We start from the raw sequence: 18,687 nt of genomic DNA, 5'->3' as shown, positions 1-18,687 counted from the left end.
ACTGATCACGAGAACCTTTTACTTCGAAATCCTCAATGTGGGTAAAGGGCACTCCAATTAGCCGATCCTATACTCCTCGCTCCAAGCCACCTTGTATATTCGTTCGAAAGTTAGGGTAGAAGATACCACTTTCCTGTAATTGGATCATGTTGTCGTTCTGTTGGCGTTCGTGGACCATTGAACAGAAGTGTGTCTACAGGACCAGCCGCCCTGGCTCAACTTGTAGAACAGTTTTGACTCTTTCGAGGAACGTCCTTGCTCTTTTCTCCTCACCAGCTGGAACTGTGAGACTGAACACGTTGATAGCTCCGGAGCTGGCAACAGGTACAGAGCGGCCAGCTCCTGCTAGAACGGCTCTGCCTGCAACCGACTTGGCGGGTCGTGCTTTCCCCGACAGAATGTCGACAATATCAACAGGCTTCTTGAGTGGCCTTGCGCTGGTCGACTGTGGGACAGCTGGACGTGCTGCAACAGGCAGAGCAACGATTTGTGGAAGGTATGTACCCCTGGATGTAGTTGGTATGGCGTCAATACCAAGTATAGAGTTGAATAGCGCGTCCGCACTTGGTTTTGTGCCCCTCGCAAGAGGGAGATCGTCGTTCGCCTGATCGACTGCACGTGCCAGGAAGGTGGAAAGAGGTATCGTTGTTCCCAGCGTATCCTGTACTCTTTTCTGCACCTTAAGGACTTCTGTCAATGATATCGAGAGTGCGATGGAGCTCAGCTTCGGCAATTCTGGTTCTAAACGAGCTGAACCAGCTCCAGTCTCGCTAGTTGCTGCAGCAGGAGCTTTTGGCTCTGCCAGTTTGATGTTCGATAGATCAAGATGTCCCAGTTTCTCTATTCTTTCGGACTGAGCTTTACTGTAGTCACTCTGGATGGTGCCCAGGTATGCTAGCACATCACCCTTGAGAAGGCGGCCACCAGGGCCTGAAGCTGGTATCTTCATTACATCCGCTTCCGGAATGTGATTGGCATGTATCAGGGACTGCACAGCTGGGTATAGGGGGTACTTGGGATTCTGGCCGGAGCCAGATGGTGATATATTGGGGCGATCGCGGTCCGGTCTCTTGTTTTGTGGCGTTCCTATTGGCTCAGGCGCACTCGTCTCCTGCTGTTCAGCTGCCCTTTTCATGTTGTCCGCAGCAGATTCAACGGGGACAGAGGTGTCTTCGGGTATTTTGAGAGAGGAGAGGTCATCGCCGGGTTCTGCAAGGACGGCTATTCTCGTGCCGACCTTGACCGATTTGCTTCCATCCTCCGCGAATATCTTAGCCATAATGCCATCCTCTTGAGCCTCTACATCCATCGAAGCCTTATCGGTCTCTATTTCAAGAAGGACGTCTCCAGTTGAGAAGGAGTCTCCTTCCTTCACCTTCCAGGTCGCGATATTGCCTTCAGTCATGGTCGGCGACATAGCTGGCATCATGAAATTCTGCGCATCTTGTATCCAGCTAGTATTTGAGAATGTCCTTCGGGGGCATTGCGAGCGGGCATGCCTGGCTAGTATTCGTATAGGTATCCGTGTAGCCATATCAGCTCGACCAAAGCAGATGGACTGAGCAAATGTGTGACGGACAGTATTGTTGCAGAAGCAGAAAGGAGGTACGGCTAATAGAGATGGTGGTACTTTGAGAGAGAGCTTGACTGAACAGCATTGTTGAGCTTGATGTGGAGTTCGGGGCCCGACTCAACGCGCGTGAATAATTTGGGAAGTTGCGACCGTGGTGGCTCCTGCCGCGTTCTCAGCATGCGTCTGAATTGCGCAGCCATACTTTCTACCTACCTATCTCATGTCTGTCTCTCGCTGATACCCTCGTCCCACGATGCTTCTACAACTTCTTCGTTTGAGCCGTCCTCCGTCCTTTCGTTCTGTCTTGTTTGCGTCGGTACGCAGGTATGCCACTCCATCTACCAACGTGCCCCCATCACCACCACCGAGACCATCTCCTGCCAAGGTTGCACGAGCCGTGACCAGGAAACGAACCGTTGACGCAGACAACTACAAGAAGCTCAACAAGGCGGAAGCACTCTTTAATGCTAACCATGAGTTACTCTACCGTGCTCCTAAACGCCTCACTACCTTTCGCATTCAAAGTTGGTTCCTTGCCTCTGCCTGTGTTGGCTACCTGTCGTACTCCCTATATTATCGACTAAACGATTACAAAGCGTGGAAGGAAAGAGATCATCCATATCCAAAATTCTTAGCGGCCGCCAACGTTGCGACCAACATGATTATCATAGCGGCAGGATATCTCTTCATATACCGTGTTGGCGGACACATTCATTCAATCCAGCTTGTGAAGAGGCTTGATCAGGTCTTTATGCAGGTCACTACTCGCTCAAGGTTTCCCTTCCTTAAGAAGCATGTTGTCGCACAGCCTTATAACTTTCGTGTGGGTGACAGTATAGTACACCAGCGACGTGTACCAGATTGGATGCTCACCCGTGATATCAATGAGTCTTCTCCTTCTGCTGCCATACTTTCGGTCATCATCAACACAGCTAGGGCCGTCCCTCGTCTGGTCCACAATATGTTCACATCTGTTTGGCAACTCGTTGCTCAAGAAGGTATCGTACATGTTGCCCTTGTGGACGAGAATTCGGCTCAAATACGACTCTCTATGGATGTGGAAGGTCAATATCTTAGAGACGGGCAGTCTGACGCCCTTTGGGACATCGTCACAATCACTAGTCGCAGTAGATTATACGATGATTGAAAGTATGTGACCGTCCTCAAGCCATACAACTCTATCACAACCATAGCACTCACAGACGGTACGACCGTTCGATTTTGTAATGAGCTTTTTGGCATGAGGAGGCCGTACTGCGCCAACTTCTTCTATGTCCTACACAGCTCAGGCCTCGCGTACACCGAATATGCAGTAATGGATTTCTTCGAGCAGTTCAGAGAGACTACGCGACATGCCTACCTGCTCCAGAAGCCGACGATATTCAAGCTGATAGGCTAGACTTGGCTTTCAGGGTGTAAGAGGCACGCATCAGTTCTGAGGGTTGGTAGACCTCTTGCTCAAATTGTGCAGATCTGAGACGCGTGTGTCTTCCCAGAAAACGGCATTGGGCTGCAAAAAGTCGTCAAATGGGGCTCGACGAAGAGTGAAGAGTCCTTCGATATGATCGACCACGTTCGCGGTGGATCAGCTAATAGAACAGCAAAGTCAATTTGTTAAGGCAGCCATATGCCGTCCCTGGACGCTGCGGTCCGACATAGCATTGGCCGTCTTGTTACAGCGGCGGTTCATCTTCAAACGCACTCCTGGTGAAGAATCTCACAATCTGCCTGCCTACCTCTCTTCCCACAAGCGGGTCAAACTCACTCACGTCCATATTCGCCACCTCTTTGATATCTCTACATTCCAAGTAGAGCCTCTGTGCATTCTTGCCACTCACACCAGGTATCGTCCTGAGCAAGTCCAGCGGCGCCATATTGAACGTGCGCTCACCTTCCGCTTCATCATCCTCGAGCCCGATCCGAACAGCTTGCATGGGATCTGGCTCAGGTTGTTGCTTCTTGAGCTCCTCGAAGATCTGTGCAGTCTGATAAGGAGAAGAAGACCAAATGACCTTGAGTCGAGGAAAGGTCAATGTCAAAAGGACGATTTTCGACTGCAAATCTTTGCTCTCGCTATCAGGGATCTTGAGATTCGAAAGAGATGAAGTAAGATCGGCGAAAGGATCAAGAGTAAATGATTTGTTCTCGTTGAACTCAATGAGTAGGAAAGGGTATCTGTAGTGTTGCAACATTGTCTCTGCTTGGTTGAATAGGCGTCCAGATTTGAAGGACGAAATCAGATCCGAGATGGACTTTCGCTCGACTGCGATCTCCGGAGAGAGAACATAGTCGCCCACGGTGAGCTGACAAGGCACAATATGCATGTTCCTACCATGTAACAGGCTAGGCAGCGCCGAGCGAAACTCTCGCAAATCGACCACGACTTTAGGTGGTTCTGCAGTAGCTGCAAGCCTGCCACCTCCCGCGATACGGGTATTGACCGTGCGTAGAAACGCTTCCTGATCAGATACCTTTTTGCCATCATTCAAAGTCATCGCCATACTTCCCCTTTCCCGAATGAGTTTCGTGAACGCGTCCTTTTCACGTCTGACACTGCTGAGATAGCGCCTGTACTCGACACTATCAGCATAGTACATGAAATAGACACGCACACCAGCATCCAAACTCGTATGTGACGATCGATACACTTCGACCCGTCTGATAAAATCAGTATTTGGCGACAGCATAACGATATACTTCGGCCTGACCTCCTCCAGCAACAGATCATCAGCATCGCCAGAATACGGGTGCACGACAATCTCATCAGCCGGCTCGTAGAGCTCAAAGTGATCCTCGAACGCGTCGACTAGATCGTCAATGACCACGTCGTCTTTTTGCATGGTCTCTGCCTCTGTCGGTCGAAGCTCCGCAAGCAACACGTTGACTTGAGCCTCTTTCTCGTCGAGCTGTCCCACTGCACCGGAACCGCTTCGTCTTAACGATCCGATATTTCCACCACCTCTCATGCGCCTGCGTTTATTAGGTGGTGGCTTGTTGCTAAGCCGAGGGTTGATCCCATTATTTTTGATGTCATTAATGGATTTCTGGTTCGCGTCGAAGAGCTGTGAACTGACCGTGGTGAAGGTCTTGCGCCAGTTGAGGTATTCGCGCAGTTTTCTTCGGAGCATGAACTCGGCTGATCCTTTTTGGTTTTCTGCTTCTTCTTGGTGGGGCGCGATGCCGTTGTTCATGTCTTGTGGTCGGGGTTTCACGTGCATGGTCTCGAGGTATTCGCGGACTTGGCGGCATGTCCTTCCGTCGTTGCACATGATTAGGGTGCTGTTGCTGGAGTCGTCGCGTAGTTGTGGGTTGAAGTAGTGTTCTGTTTCGATCTCGGTGAGGATCTCCGATAAGAGAGCCCATTTTGGTTGCTCTTCAAGGACTGGAGAGAGCGTGTCGGGCAGAGAATTCGATGGTAGAGCTTCCTTGTCTTTGACCGTGCCCGAGTATACTCTGTCTTTGGCAGTGCGGAAGATTGTGTCTGCTGCATCGAGAAACAGCCAAGGCGATTGGTTCTGTCTTGTCGAACCAGGTGGTGGAGAGTGGGTTGCCAGTATTGTGTCCAGGTATTTTAGCAGAGAAACACAATCGTAATAAAGTAATGCATGTAAAATGCTTCGTAGTGTAGTCAAATCGTTCGCGATCTCTTTCGTCCTCCAACTGACTCGATGCCACACAGGATCCAATTGCCGCCTGACTATAGCATCAAAGTTCGTATGCAGCGCCGACTCAGTATTCCAGTCGTCCATCTCGACGCCAGCATTTGCCTTCCTCAATTCACTAATACTCGCTTCAATACATTCCAACACTGCAGTCTGAATGGTCTTCATAGAGTCGGACATCTGTACCTCCAACTCGATGACTTCTGCCTTGCGCTTCCCCTCCAGACTCTGAGCAATACTTGAATGAAACCGAGGCCAGATCGAAGGTCGTCTCAAGAACAAGTTTTTCATCATCGACGCAAGTGGAGCATAGCTGCTGATCAGTGGTTCAGGGTTGTCGCAAAACGCCTTCAGAAAGCCGATCTTGTTACTCTGCCGAAACACTCTGACACAAAACGCCTCTACACTGGTCGCGACCACCCTCTCAGCATGCAGCACAACAAGACCAGTTACAGTCTCTGGGTCAAGCAGACCACTCACAAGGTCCACTACGAGAATTCTCGAAGTAACACTGACCACCCCGCCATCGGCATAGATCTTCTCACGTGCGGCAACAGTCGCCTTATCAGTATTGATCACCTTGAGACCCTTGCTGAGTGAAGATCGAGTAACAGCATGATGCTCGGCTAAAGCTTCACCAATCCATTCGTTCTCGTGGTCTTCTGCGCCAACGACGATGACGAGGCTGTTGCCGGCTACATCGTATGAGTGAAGGAGGTTTGTCACGATTTTGAGTAGACCCAGACCACGCGCAAGGAGGACAAGGACATCTTCGCTGCGGAGAAGATTGTAGAGTTCCTGTTGGAACTGTAAGGGCAAGGAGAGCTTGACAGGCGGCTGCCCGTCTGCCGCTGGCATATTTACATGGTTGTCGTGATGATGGAGACAGATCTAATGCTTCGCGTGGCCAAGGAGAGAGGCGCGAAATTGTAGGGTCGCCGCGTCATCACGTGGGTACCTCTTCTCGATCTCTACCTAATACGAAGTAACATGTTCGATCTGCTTGATCTGTTCTACTGAAATGTGACGATGGTTGTATAAGCCTGCTAATTCTTCCTCACTTTCTAAGTTCCTCGAGTGTACGCAAGGTCTATCTCGTATGCCGATGATTTATCTGGGTGCGATCCAAACGGGTTCGAGGCGCACATTTAACCTGCCATCACCTTCTGCTCTGTCTCACGTCCCGCGTCCTCGTTGAGAGGCAACTCTCTTTGGTCGTTGTTGGTGTCTTGGACACCACCATCTGCAGTCCAGTCTTTGATACCCCTAACCGGCACCACATCCTCAACCCTTTGAACAGGAACGACCAAGATCTGCTTTAGCTTCTCCACCTCCTCAGAGCTCAACCCACATTTACTCATCATATAGTTCTCTACTCCTCCAAATTCTCCGTCCAGAACCAATCTCAAGAAGGCTTTTATATTGCCGGCTCTGCTGCCAACGATTCTGCTGGCCTCTTCTCGACTCATTTTTGGTTTAACTTCTTGGACTTCGGCGCTTTTTGCTCCTGCTTGACCCAGGCCACCTCTAGATATCCGTTCGATAAACAGGTTACGCCACGAACCGAGACCAGGCTCTGTCAATGCATATTCCCAAGCAATTGTATCATCGTCCACTCCCGCTAGTCTCAGGAGCATAGCAGCAAGTACACCAGTTCGATCTTTGCCAGCAGTGCAGTGAAAAATGATCGGTTCGTCCGGGTGTTCGATGATTTGCCGTAATATGGTGGGATAAGCAGCATTGTGTTTATCGGAGATTGTGGCATGAGTCGCGATGTCTCGGTATGCATTGACGAAACCTTCCGAATATGCGAATGGCAGTTTGTCACCAGTAACTTGAGCAGAAGTGTACCAGCCTAACTTGGTGGCCAAAGCGACGGGGCCGTAGTCTTCTTCCTCGTACACAGGAGTGAAATGCCGGGTCATACCTTCCGGCTGCAAGGCTGTAGAGTCAGGGTTGGTTGGTGCATCTGACTCATTAAATTGCGCCAATGAAGCGGAAAGCTTCTTAACTTCGGGAGCCGATCGCAGGTCATAGATGTGTTTGATGCCCAGCTGATCTGTTAGTGTCTTGTTGCCTTGCTGAGTGAGTAGCTGTGGATGAGCGCATCGGTATAGAAGACCTCGACGGACCATCATAGGCGTGGTAGCTGAAGTGCCAGCACCAGAGAAGTAGGACGAGGCGGTAAGGTAGCCACCCATGTCGCGGAAGTTAGGTACGCCATCGACGTCTATGAAGGGTGGTGTTGGAAGATAGTCTGGGAAGATGAACGTTTCTGGCAAAGGTGGTGCCTTATCTGGTGGTGGCGGTGGTTCAGCATTGAAGGCTTGAGGTGCTGATTCGGCCATCGCTGATGTAAATTTGTAGCAATAGCAATAGTGCTGCGATGTTGGCAAAGCGATACTCTGACTTTTTTGTTAAAGATTTAGCCAGTCCCAGGAAAGCACTCTATCTGACCAGTGCACTTGCCTGCTGGTAGGGCTATGCTCAGCGATTCGGCCTTTCTCGGTGTAGCTCCGGTTATCGCTCAGCGCCTACGCTCCTCGATTTTCTGTACAAATTAGTAGCAAAAAGGACATGAAGACATGCTGGTATAGTATTTGAGAACAAGGACTACAGAAATGTCAAGGAACCTCGGCAGAGCATGAGAATTGGTTCTTGGTCGGTTACGATAAGATCTGAGAGTGTAGCTTCTCAACGTGTTGGGTATTTGTGCCTGAAGTCGTCGGGAATCTCTTTTGCCGAACCAGTAATCTTGGAGGAGCCTACAGCTCGCGTCAGGAGTTTGAAACGCGTCAATACATCTGAAAACTGCTCGCAGCAAAGAAACATATAGTCGAAGATCATGCTACAATAGCACCGCTGCCTATGATCTAGGAATGGTCAGAAGTCGTTCGTCCTTCTGGTGTTGGAGTGCCTCGTCTTGGACTAGCGACGCCACTGGCAGGACTTGAGCCCCTGATCGCGCTCTTCTTGTTCATCAACCCTGCAAAGAAGTTTTTATACTCTTCAGTGCTGGTATCGGTAATCTTGATCTTCTTTTCACCAATAGGTGTACCATCACGCTTCGTTGTCTTTCGTTCCTCCTCTCGTTCACGTAAGCGTCTGGTTGCTTCTTCTGCATCAACATCAATCCCGTTGACATTGATGTGGTGCGACTCGGCACGAGATTGTGTACGATTCATCATTGGCCTCTGAGAATCAGCCGTTTCTCTTGCACCATTGCCGTTCGTCTTTGCCTTGCTATTGCTCGAAGCTTCGTCGTCTTTTGCGGCTAGACGGTCAAGTTCAGCCTTTTGCTCCTGCAGGAACTCTTGCAAGGACGGTACTGTGACTGTAATCTTGGCGGGCTCCTCCCGCAGAGATTGACCCTGTGGCTGCTTAGGTATGTTGATCTCGTAGAGTGCAACTGCTGACACAGATTCTTCTTCTGGTTTTTCGAAATCTATCGCTAGATCTGGAGGACTTTGTATTTCAATCGACCACCTCTCAGCGATCGTCTCAGGCTCGAATGCGTCTCGCAATATGCGAATTTTACCCCAGCTGTCCCAATTCGGCGGAACCAGAATCTTGTCCCTATCGATCACGTTGTGTTTTGCTACCTCTCTTTTCAGAAGTGATTGTATGTTCAAGGTGGAATGTAGTAGTGTCCGTACATCGTTCGCATCGAAGCTGGCGACATAGCATAAACTGGATCCATGTTTCAATAAGACCGTCCGTAACCATTGCAGCAGGAAATCAAAGTGGTCTTCTTCCCAGGCTTGTTCTCTCTCAAGTTTTTCGATCTTCTCGCTTTGTATACAAACAACACTCAGTGGAAAGCCCAGACCTTCGTCCCACTCTCCAGAACCTAATGGCGTTGCGGCTGTAGCACTGTTCTTCTGATCTTCATTCAGCTTTTGTGCGTCGGGCCCCGTCCTCTTTTCCTTCCAAGCAGTCATGTTCTCCTCCATCTCGATTTTTGTATCGTCATCCAAGCTTACTATGACCTTGCGCAATAACCTGACCCATTGCCGTAACTGCCTTGCCCACTTCCGAGGTTCTGACCAGTCGAGTAGTATATTTATCAGTGTATGTTTTGCCATCTTTTGATTCAATAATGGTTTGAGGAGAGGTGCATATGCGCTAGAAGGGTTGGACAATAAGTAGACATTCATCCTAGCCAGCACATCCTCCTGATCCGTGTCCAACACATCATGGTAAGTATAGCCCATTGCATATTTGTTCGATATTGGGACAGTTCGCGGGTGCCTTGCTTGATTGAACCGTGACCTTGTAGTATTCTGTTGAGGATTGAGCTGTTCTAGGAACTCCCGCTGTTGGTCAGAGGAGCCCCCAAGTATGATCAGTTGTTTCTCGATCAAGCCCTTCCCTTTTGAGCTGCTCTGCAACATGGGAATCCATATCGCCTGCTTCTCTCCACTGCGACTAGAGGTTGGCCTCTGGGGCTGTCGTCCTATCCCTAAAGAGGATGTGCTGGGCAAGGCCATAGTGGTGGTCATGGTGATCAAGGAATGTTATTGTGGTGGTAGCATTGCGGTCGATACCACCTTCGAAGGCAAACCTCAAAACAGGGACGTCGAAGTGGTGGATATTATACGTGTGTATACTTGTGAAGGTTGCTTGCTTGCGCGTGATGGTTTCCAATTATTGTTTCAGGAAGCAGGAGCCAGGAATCTCAAAACACGTTCATGCAGGGTATCTGCAGCCTAAGCACAAGCTTAAATTAGCGCTTCCGAGGACATTTTAGGTTTTCTGGAGAGGAAGATTATCGCCTAATTAATTATTGTAGAAGCTGAGTTTTAATCAGATCAGCGTCCTGCCCACGACATATCACAGCACACCAGGCCATTGATTATGCTCAGAGGTTGAGAAGCCTAGCTCGTCAAGACTTGGTGCTGCCCCAAGTCGTGAGCCCTGCGACAACCGTATGACAGAGTGCGAAGCCTCCAGCGACAACAATGAATGCTATCCGTCAAACTCAACAGTTGAATAAGCGCGAGCTCGAGAATGCGACCCCGCCGTCTGCTTCCTGGCACGCTGATTATCGCGACACAGCCTGGATCTACGTTGGTGGTCTTCCACTAGACCTCACAGAAGGTGATGTAGTCACAATCTTCAGCCAGTTTGGCAGTCCTACACATCTCAACCTGATCCGCGATCGTGAGACTGGCAAGAGCAAAGGATTTGGCTTTCTAAAGTACGAAGACCAGAGGAGCTGTGATCTGGCAGTCGACAATCTCACTGGTGCTGATGTACTGGGAAGATTGCTAAGAGTTGACCACACGAGATATAAGAAGAAGGATGACGAGGATGAGGACACGTACAGGATAGATAGGCTGGAAGCCGAGGCTGAGGCTGAAGTCAACACAAAGAATGGCAAACGGGCCAGCGATACCGAGGAGGAAACCGAGGACGAAAGGGATCGCCGCAAAAAAAGACGCATGGTGAAGGAGGGGAGAGGGACATTGATGATCAAACAGGACGAAGAAGACAATGAAGATCCTATGAAGGACTATCTATCGGGTCGAAAAGAGAGAGACTCTGGATCGCGAAGAGACAGGGATAGTAACAAGGAACGGACCCATCACCACCGTGACCGCCACGGAGCCAATGGCGAGGACGGACATCGGCGTAGGAGACATGAGACTGAAGAAGAGGAATTCCACCATCGAAGGAGACATCGTAGAGTACACGACGACGAGGACGACGACGAGGACAAATCTAGCCATCGCAGAGATACAGGTCGCCGAGCTGAACGATCGTCCAGGAGAGAAGACAGAGGAAAAGCACAGCCTCGCTCACGGTCTCGCGACACAAGCCCACCCACCGCCCGTCACAACACACGACGTAGAAGTCCTTCACCAATTCGAACAAGACGCCCGCGAAGCAGGAGTCGTAGCCACGATCGTTCTCGTAGACGGCACACCTCGGAAGCTAATAAGGGCGACAGAAGTCGCGATGGTACCCGAAGCCACCACGATTCAGACTGATAGTATGTCCAAAACATATACAATTCTAGCTAGTATGTGCACCCGTCACAAGCCAAGGTAGCAAGCACTACACACCAACCGCTGCAGCAACTCCTGACTTTGCTTTAACCACTAAAGCCTTGACAAGCTTCTCACCTTCTTCTCGCAGCTTATACTTCTGCACCTTACCACTTGCCGTAGTAGGATAATCATCCACAAAGAAAACGTACTTTGGCACTAAATGGTGGCTCAAATGACTGCGAACATAATCCCTCACATCCTCAATACCTAACTTGGTTCCTTCCTCATTTTGGTGCACGCGTACGAAAGCAGCAACCGTCTCGCCGTACTTTTCATCCTTGATGCCGACAATACTGGCGTCGCGCACACCTGGGTGACCCAACAAGCATGACTCGATCTCTAGAGGGTGGATGTTCTCACCGCCACGGATGATCAAGTCCTTAATTCGTCCTGTGATGGAGACGTATCCTTCGGCGTCCATGCTCGCTTCGTCACCAGTGTGCATCCATAGTTTGCCTGTCTCGTCTGGCACCAGCACTTCTTTTGTCTTTTGCTCGTTGCCCCAGTATTCCTTCATGACTAGATATCCGCTGACTGCAAGTTCACCTCGCTCGTCGATACCTAGCGTACGGCTCCAGTCGTGGGGATCAACCACTTTGACCTCTACGTGTGGTAGAAGACGGCCCACTGTATTGATGCGCTTATCGATCGGATCGTCTGTGGTGGTCATGACGCTGACTGGGCTGGTTTCGGTCATACCGTAGCATATTGTGAGTTCAGTCAGATTGAGTATCTTGTGCAGTTTCCGCATTAGCTCGGCTGGTATCGAAGTGCCAGCCGCGATACCTGTGCGTAAATGCTGGAAGCCTTCGTAAGGTACAGTCTTGTCGGCTATGAGTTCCAACTCGGCGAGGAACATGGTCGGTACACCGTAGAGTGCCGTACACTTCTCTTCTTGGACAGCCTTCAATGTGGCTAGAGGGTTGAAAGCTTCTGTCGGAAATACGATCGCGCTGCCGTGCGTGGCAGTGGCCATGTAGCCCAAGATGCAGCCGAAGCAGTGGAAGAGTGGTGGTGGACAGCATACTATGTCCTGTTCTGTGAGCAGCATACGATCGCCTATTTGCTGGCCGTTGTTGAGAATGCTCCGATGCGACAGGCAGGCTGCTTTCGGGGCTGAGGTCGTGCCGGAGGTAAACTGGATGTTGATGATATCGTTGTTGGAGAGTGACTCTGGTATCGAGACGCGCGACGTGTCCGAATCTGAGATCAGTTGTGAAAATGGGACGAGAGAGGTGTAGGGCGAGACATCGACGCGACTACTGGAGTTGTCCAGAAGCACAACATGCTTTAGCGACGGAGCCTGCTCGGACTCAATTTTGTTGGACTTGAGGTCGGCTACAAGTGACTCGAGGATCGAGAGGTTCGAACGTGGTGGCTTGTAGGCCAAGTTCGTCTCCGCACCTATGATCAAATGGGTGCCAGAGAGCACATTGAGAGCTGCTGCTATCTGTTTCGAAGTAAATGCTGGATTTAGTGGCACAAGTATCGCGCCCAACTTGAACAGAGCGTAGGTGAGCGTCGCAAACTCAATGTTATTGCCCAGAGACACACAGACTCTGTCGCCCTTCTTTACTCCCAAGCTTTGTAGTCCTCGAGCAAGGATATTGCTTTGTTTATCTAGCTCTTCATATGTCGATCTTCGACCTTGTCCTCTTGAAATCACTGCTGGCCGATTGCCATACCGAGAAACTATACGCGCAAAGTTCTCGCTGACCGTCTCTTCGAGTAGTGGAGGCTCAGAAGGTCCGGTACATCTAGCTTGGGTCAGCAGCGTCCTCCTAGAGCTTGCGACATGCTGAGGCTGTCCTAGCCATAGGACTCGTGGTCGCCATGCGTTCCTCGCGAAGCTTATCCCCCGCATATTGCCAGCATAAACGCCATAAGGTGGTGCTTGTCCTTATGGTCAACGTACTCGACTGTGCGTGAGAAGCTTTACAATGCGCCGACACCCCTTAGCTCCTGTAAGGAGGAAACACAATTGCACGGCCGAACGGTGAGAATGGGGTAACAGTTGCTCTCCAGTGGTACTAGGCGGAAGCCTTTCCGTGAAGAACCGAGGTGATCGACATCCAGGCTCGCGAGCTGTGGAGGAGTGCGCTTAGGGACGCCAAGGAGTACTTTCTGACTCCCCAGGCTGGGGTCTGATACGGGCATCTTTTTGAGCCTTCTACTACTATTCAAGTATCAGTTGTAGTCTCATTAGTTCAGGAATAGCAGGCGAATAGCAGTACTGTAGCAGCACTCTCACTCCCGAATGGTAGGGTGGAGCTCATATTCGGGCAATGTACTTCAAAAACAGTGCATGATGGATATAGGACTGCCAGGAGAACTTCGCTTGGCACAGCAATCGAAAGGCTTCGGAGCCAGACAACGAATGGGTAGAATGAATTGGGGGAGCTCAGTCACCAGAGAGCAATTGATAGTATCCTGAACTTCTTGTAATCCTCGCAACTGAGCGTCATGGCGATAATAAGCAAGCAGTCGGATGGAAATCTACAGCCCAAATAGAACAAAGTTTTGAAGTCTGCTTTCTCATAATCACAATGACAATTGCTCTAACAGCAAGAAGTTGACCCAGCACCCATATTTCCAACCCAACTCCTTCATGCTCTCTGTTCCATCATACATCGTGTTGTTGATCGGAGCCGGCCAGACATGGCTAATCAGCGTCTTGTTCGATGAACGTGTAGAACTCGGACTAGGTGCCAACTAGGTTCTTCACTGCAACACTGAGGACTCCTTGATCGCTCTTCCACGTCGGCATATAGGCTGATGTCCTGGAACGAGACTTCGCAAATTCTGAATAAAAAATGACGATACCACTGGTCCTCAAATATCATCAATATCCACATCCTTGTCGTCGCTGTCGCTATCTCGATCTTCGTCGAACTCAACATTGTCTTCAATACCTTCGTGACCATATGTATCTGTCTCGTTGATCTTCGCGTTTTCAGGCAGTTCTCCGTATGCCTTGAGTGATCTTGCCTCATCGGCGCTGTATTTCAGGATGACATCTCCCTTCTCGTCTTGGTAGTCTCGCAGCGACAGTAGGATAATATCGCCCTGGTTTATCCAAACCTTCTTTCTTAATTTGCCACGGATATGTGCCAGGCGCTTTTCGCCATCGAAGCACAAGGCCTCTAGACGACCGTTGCCCAACATCTTGACGACTTGTGCATATTCCTGGCCTTCTTCTTTGAAAGTCAACTCTCGTTTCTCGTTGTCGTTCTCGTTCTTTCCTCGACGCCTGTTTTTACCACCCTGTAGATCACTCCGTTAGCAAAGTCCGGAATTGGTTGCGAAGGGCAAACCTGTTGGCGACAGAATACAGAATGTGCGAAGTGTCGGTTCAAGGGCGCAGCGGCAGACTCACCTTTCCCTTGTTCTTAGGCATATCGACAAGTCGTGTGTAATACTCTTTGGTCTAATATGAACAGGCACAATAGAAGAGGTAGTGGAGAGAATTGGGAATTACTATAGTAATAAAGAATGGCAGCGGTATTGTTTGACTCAAAGTGTGAATTCGCCGTTGGGCAGACAGTTACGCAATGGTGGGGTGACTGCCTGGCTGCCTCGCCACTGCGCTGGCCAAATATCACGGAGAAAACAAAAGCACATAACAGATGCACTTTCCACAAACGTCTGTCTGAGGTCAACTCTGCACTTCATAGCACTTTCCGGTGCTTTAGTCTCGACCACGAAGATTTACTTCGAGCCTGCGCTCGGATCCACTAATTCTCGCCCTGCTTCTACCTTCGAAGTGGCGACTCCCTGAAGGTTGTGCGTTGAGTGTGCACTGAAATGTTATTTGAGATTAGTACGACATGCGTGTCGAAGCTGAGCATGCTGTGCCCAGCCTGGGTGTGCTACCTGGCCTTCAGCACTTGCTATACCACTTCTTGTATAGGGCTCGACATAAGAGTCTGACCAGACACACCACTACACTAAGCGAAAAGTGACCAAATAGTAGCTTTCCTGTTGCTTGTGCCGCTTCATACCGATCTCACTCACGCGATCGGTTTGACGCTCACAAGGGTTGCTCCTTGGCTCGTTGGTTCTCGTCAACGCTTTTGCCCGATAATTCATAGCTTGCTCTGCCTCCTTACGATCTTTCTGGCGTAAGGATGACTATCGCCTCGATACACGTACTTGTCCAGCTCGGTTGTGTTCAGCAGGCCTGGATGAGCCTCGCTGAGTGACTTAATCCCCACTTGCTGCATAGCCGTCTCAAGCTCGTCTTTCAGAATGTCAATCAGATGACCAACACCATCCTCGCCATAGCCAACGGCATACAGGAATGGTCTGCCAAGGCAAACAGCACTCGCACCCAGGCATATCGCCTTCAAGATGTCACTGCCTCTTCGCACTCCACCGTCAATGAAGACTTCCAGCTGTTCAAGTACTTCAGGACAATTTGCCTGAATTTCAAGCAGAGTCAGAATGCTTGGTTGTGCTGTGTCAGCTGCTCTTCCACCGTGGTTCGAGATGTAGATACCAGAACAGCCGTGCTCAAGCGCCTTACGAGCATCTGCAGCACTCTGTATACCCTTGATGAAGATAGGTGCATCGGTCAATGATTTCAGCCAAGCCACGTCATCCCAATTCAAGGCTGGGTCGATGAAACTACCAGTCGACCGTGCCAGACCTGAGCCCTTTTTATCGCCTGATACTGTTTGTACTGCCATGTGTTTTGCTGCTTTATACCCAGAGTCTAGTTGAACTCGCTCATCTGCTTCGCGCTTTCCAACCACAGGAAGATCCGCTGTGACTATTATCGCAACTGGCCGTAAATTGCTAACTTCTTTGATCAATTTCTCCGAAGCTTGCCGGTCTTTGTTTACATATAGCTGATAGAACAGAGGATAATCTTGGTCTTCTACCGCTGACCGCATTTCGGAGAAGGAAAAGCTGGCATTGTTGCAGCCGATGATGGTCGTTCCTCGATCATGGCATGCACGGTACATGGCTAGCTCACCGTCTGGATGAGCAAGCTTCGCCAAAGCTGCTGGAGAGCTGAAGAAAGGTACCGAGAACTCGCGACCAAAAATTTTGGTTGAGGTGCTGGGATTGGCAACACCCACCATGACGCGCGGACGGAAGAAGATGCGCTGGTAGAAACTGAGGTTAGCATAATGTGTGAGGTTGTCGTTCGCTGCGCCAGATTGAAAGGCCCACGTTTTGGCCGACAACGCTTTTTGAGCTGCTGCTTCGAAATCGTGTGTGTTCAGAATTGAGCCTAAATCTGGCTTCTCGTCCGGATGTGAGGTATGTTCCTGGTTGGATACCTGCTTTGATTTCCATTCTTCTGTTACTGTCGATTCATCCAGCTTTCCTTTGAAAGCCTCCGAGGATAAGGATTTGGCAGCAAGTGAAGGACCATGGACCTCGTTGTATGCGCGAGAGGCATCTTGACCAGCATATTCGAGAATAATTTCTATACCGCCAGGATGAGTTGGTGCGAAAGCTGTCAGATCCCAGATATCGCCGTTGATTGCCGCCCAGAGGTTGGACTCGGAGTTGTGTTTAGCCAACTCTTCGACAGATATCTTAGCTTCTCCAGCCATTGTGGTTATGGAGGAATAGCAAGCGCAAGGCGTACAGGGGAGGAGTACACAATGAACCAGCAGGGAGATGCGCGAGTAGTGTCACTTGATTACAGTTTACATGAAACATTTTTTTTTAAGTTGAGGCAAAGTTCAAAGAAATCAGATTTATGTGACTGGTCAATGTTTGCTTCACTTCACAACCGAGGGAAGACCTCGATGCAACGGATCTGCGAGCTCTGCGGAGACGCGCCTAATCTCTCCACAATAGGGCAGGAGCTTGCCTTTCTTCAGCACCAAAGTGCTTTCACGCTAAGCAGTGAGCTCCATCTCTTCGACACGTTGTTGGACGCGTTTTGTTAAATATTTCAAAGTCTAGTCATGCAATTTGTGGTGCGGAAGATTCGGTACTTCACTTTCGAGTTAATTTGATCAACACAAACACTCATTGAAAAAGTCTGATGGTAGTAGTCTGGTGCAGCGATACCGTTTTGGCCTCGGACCTGCTGTGGTAGTTCCTTTTCAACTTCGAGACCTGCGATGCCGAGCATTAAAGCAACGAAAGTGCTCCAGAAACGCTCCGATGCCGCCTTGGAATCTTTTCATGCTTACTATGTGAAGATTTGGGGCGAAGGGAGATGGCACAATTCGCTGTTCCCTGCTCTAAGTCAATCGACACGCTATTGTGCGCTGATCAATCAGTTTGGGAATGCTAGTGAGACGATGTCGTTCCTTCAGGAGGGTGCAGATGATCAGCTCAAAGAAGAGGATTGCTTACAGTGTTTGAGGCAAAACATGGGTGAGTCTGCTGGGAAGCTCTCGGTAGTAACGAGGTCGTCTGACAAGACCTTCCCTCGCGCTAGGCTGGTCGAAGGGTTACACCCAGAAGAGACTGTGCTCAGCCATTGGGCATTGGATTTTGCATCCGTGCTGGCAGCCAGTATTCTGAATGTGGAACCCCGTGATCGAGTGTTAGACATGTGTGCTGCACCAGGTGGTAAATCTATTGTCCTCGCCCAGCTACTTTTTCCCACTCTGAAGTCGGACGAGGAGAATGATCAAAAGTCGATTCTGCATTCCAATGAATACGACTCAATGCGTTGCAAAAGACTTACCTCGAATCTACAAGCTTATTTGCCCAAGATATTATTTGCTAACAAAGCAGTCAAGGCTTTGCAGCTAGATGGCTCTACCAAGACGGTAGTGAACGAGCTGCCATTAGGAGAGGGTGGTTACGACAAAGTATTGCTAGACGCACCCTGCTCTTCCGAGAGACACATCGTTCACGCATACCTTGCAGCGCGATCGAGCGGCCGGATTGCGGACGAGATGGCAAATTGGAAACCAAGTCATTCGAAAAAGCTGGCGAAAACTCAAGGCGCTTTACTGATGACAACCCTGAAAGCTGTCAAGATTGGTGGCAGCGTCCTATACGCGACATGCTCTATTTCAATCGAGGAAAATGACGGCGTCATTGAGGCAACTCTCGATGCTTTGGGGCGAGAGCAAGACAAAAATCACAATCGAGAATGGCAGATACAAGTTGACAGGCAATTGGAGGATCGTCTCGAAGCAAAAGCGACATTAGACAAGTTCTCAGAAACCACGAAACATGGTAGGATCGCGTTGCCAGACCATCCTGGTGCTGGAAGATGGGGACCACTTTACTTCTGTCTTTTACAGAAACAGAAATTGTGATCGGGTAGCACCTGAATTACAATTGTGCACGATATACTATTGGGAGCCACCGAGCGTCAAAAGTGGTATTCACAAGTCTGAACTACAGTGCCTACTCAGTGGTGCAACTTTGACAGCAGATGCATTGCTTCGTGCTGATCTGCAGCATCGTCGAC

General features: G+C 49.8%; 9 protein-coding genes across 9 annotated transcripts; 2 read left to right on the top strand and 7 right to left on the bottom strand.

Moving 5' to 3' along the window:
* Nucleotides 1-193: 193 nt before the first annotated feature.
* Nucleotides 194-1,417, bottom strand: PDX1 (pyridoxine biosynthesis protein; the record flags this gene model as incomplete). The annotated part of the gene is made up of 1 exon (XM_064901590.1): nt 194-1,417. The coding sequence occupies one exon, from the start codon at nt 1,415-1,417 to the stop codon at nt 194-196; it is 1,224 nt and encodes a 407-aa protein (XP_064752666.1).
* A 1,829-nt stretch (nt 1,418-3,246) lies between these two features.
* Nucleotides 3,247-6,093, bottom strand: rad16 (DNA repair protein RAD16; the record flags this gene model as incomplete). Its single annotated transcript, XM_064901589.1, has 1 exon — nt 3,247-6,093. One exon carries the CDS (start codon nt 6,091-6,093, stop codon nt 3,247-3,249), a length of 2,847 nt encoding a protein of 948 aa, XP_064752665.1.
* A 290-nt stretch (nt 6,094-6,383) lies between these two features.
* On the bottom strand, nt 6,384-7,583 carry LTR64_007265 (uncharacterized protein; the record flags this gene model as incomplete). Its single annotated transcript, XM_064901588.1, has 1 exon — nt 6,384-7,583. The coding sequence occupies one exon, from the start codon at nt 7,581-7,583 to the stop codon at nt 6,384-6,386; it is 1,200 nt and encodes a 399-aa protein (XP_064752664.1).
* Nucleotides 7,584-8,108: 525 nt separating this feature from the next.
* On the bottom strand, nt 8,109-9,737 carry LTR64_007264 (uncharacterized protein; the record flags this gene model as incomplete). The annotated part of the gene is made up of 3 exons (XM_064901587.1): nt 8,109-9,217; nt 9,243-9,360; nt 9,387-9,737. 3 exons carry the CDS (start codon nt 9,735-9,737, stop codon nt 8,109-8,111), a joined length of 1,578 nt encoding a protein of 525 aa, XP_064752663.1.
* A 459-nt stretch (nt 9,738-10,196) lies between these two features.
* On the top strand, nt 10,197-11,228 carry cwf29 (RNA-binding protein Cwf29; the record flags this gene model as incomplete). Its single annotated transcript, XM_064901586.1, has 1 exon — nt 10,197-11,228. The coding sequence occupies one exon, from the start codon at nt 10,197-10,199 to the stop codon at nt 11,226-11,228; it is 1,032 nt and encodes a 343-aa protein (XP_064752662.1).
* Nucleotides 11,229-11,295: 67 nt separating this feature from the next.
* Nucleotides 11,296-13,152, bottom strand: LTR64_007262 (uncharacterized protein; the record flags this gene model as incomplete). Its single annotated transcript, XM_064901585.1, has 1 exon — nt 11,296-13,152. One exon carries the CDS (start codon nt 13,150-13,152, stop codon nt 11,296-11,298), a length of 1,857 nt encoding a protein of 618 aa, XP_064752661.1.
* A 968-nt stretch (nt 13,153-14,120) lies between these two features.
* TIF11 (Translation initiation factor 1A) lies at nt 14,121-14,685 on the bottom strand (the record flags this gene model as incomplete). Its single annotated transcript, XM_064901584.1, has 2 exons — nt 14,121-14,552; nt 14,665-14,685. 2 exons carry the CDS (start codon nt 14,683-14,685, stop codon nt 14,121-14,123), a joined length of 453 nt encoding a protein of 150 aa, XP_064752660.1.
* Nucleotides 14,686-15,373: 688 nt separating this feature from the next.
* LTR64_007260 (uncharacterized protein) lies at nt 15,374-16,855 on the bottom strand (the record flags this gene model as incomplete). Its single annotated transcript, XM_064901583.1, has 1 exon — nt 15,374-16,855. The coding sequence occupies one exon, from the start codon at nt 16,853-16,855 to the stop codon at nt 15,374-15,376; it is 1,482 nt and encodes a 493-aa protein (XP_064752659.1).
* A 519-nt stretch (nt 16,856-17,374) lies between these two features.
* Nucleotides 17,375-18,540, top strand: LTR64_007259 (uncharacterized protein; the record flags this gene model as incomplete). Its single annotated transcript, XM_064901582.1, has 2 exons — nt 17,375-18,449; nt 18,518-18,540. 2 exons carry the CDS (start codon nt 17,375-17,377, stop codon nt 18,538-18,540), a joined length of 1,098 nt encoding a protein of 365 aa, XP_064752658.1.
* Between the last annotated feature and the right edge of the window lie 147 nt (nt 18,541-18,687).

Source organism: Lithohypha guttulata (assembly GCF_036872675.1).
Source record: "Lithohypha guttulata strain CCFEE 5908 chromosome Unknown scaffold_5, whole genome shotgun sequence".
Classification (NCBI taxonomy): Eukaryota; Fungi; Ascomycota; class Eurotiomycetes; order Chaetothyriales; family Trichomeriaceae; genus Lithohypha; species Lithohypha guttulata.
Note: the sequence above shows the minus strand (reverse complement) of the source record. Positions and strands in the feature narration are given on the sequence as shown.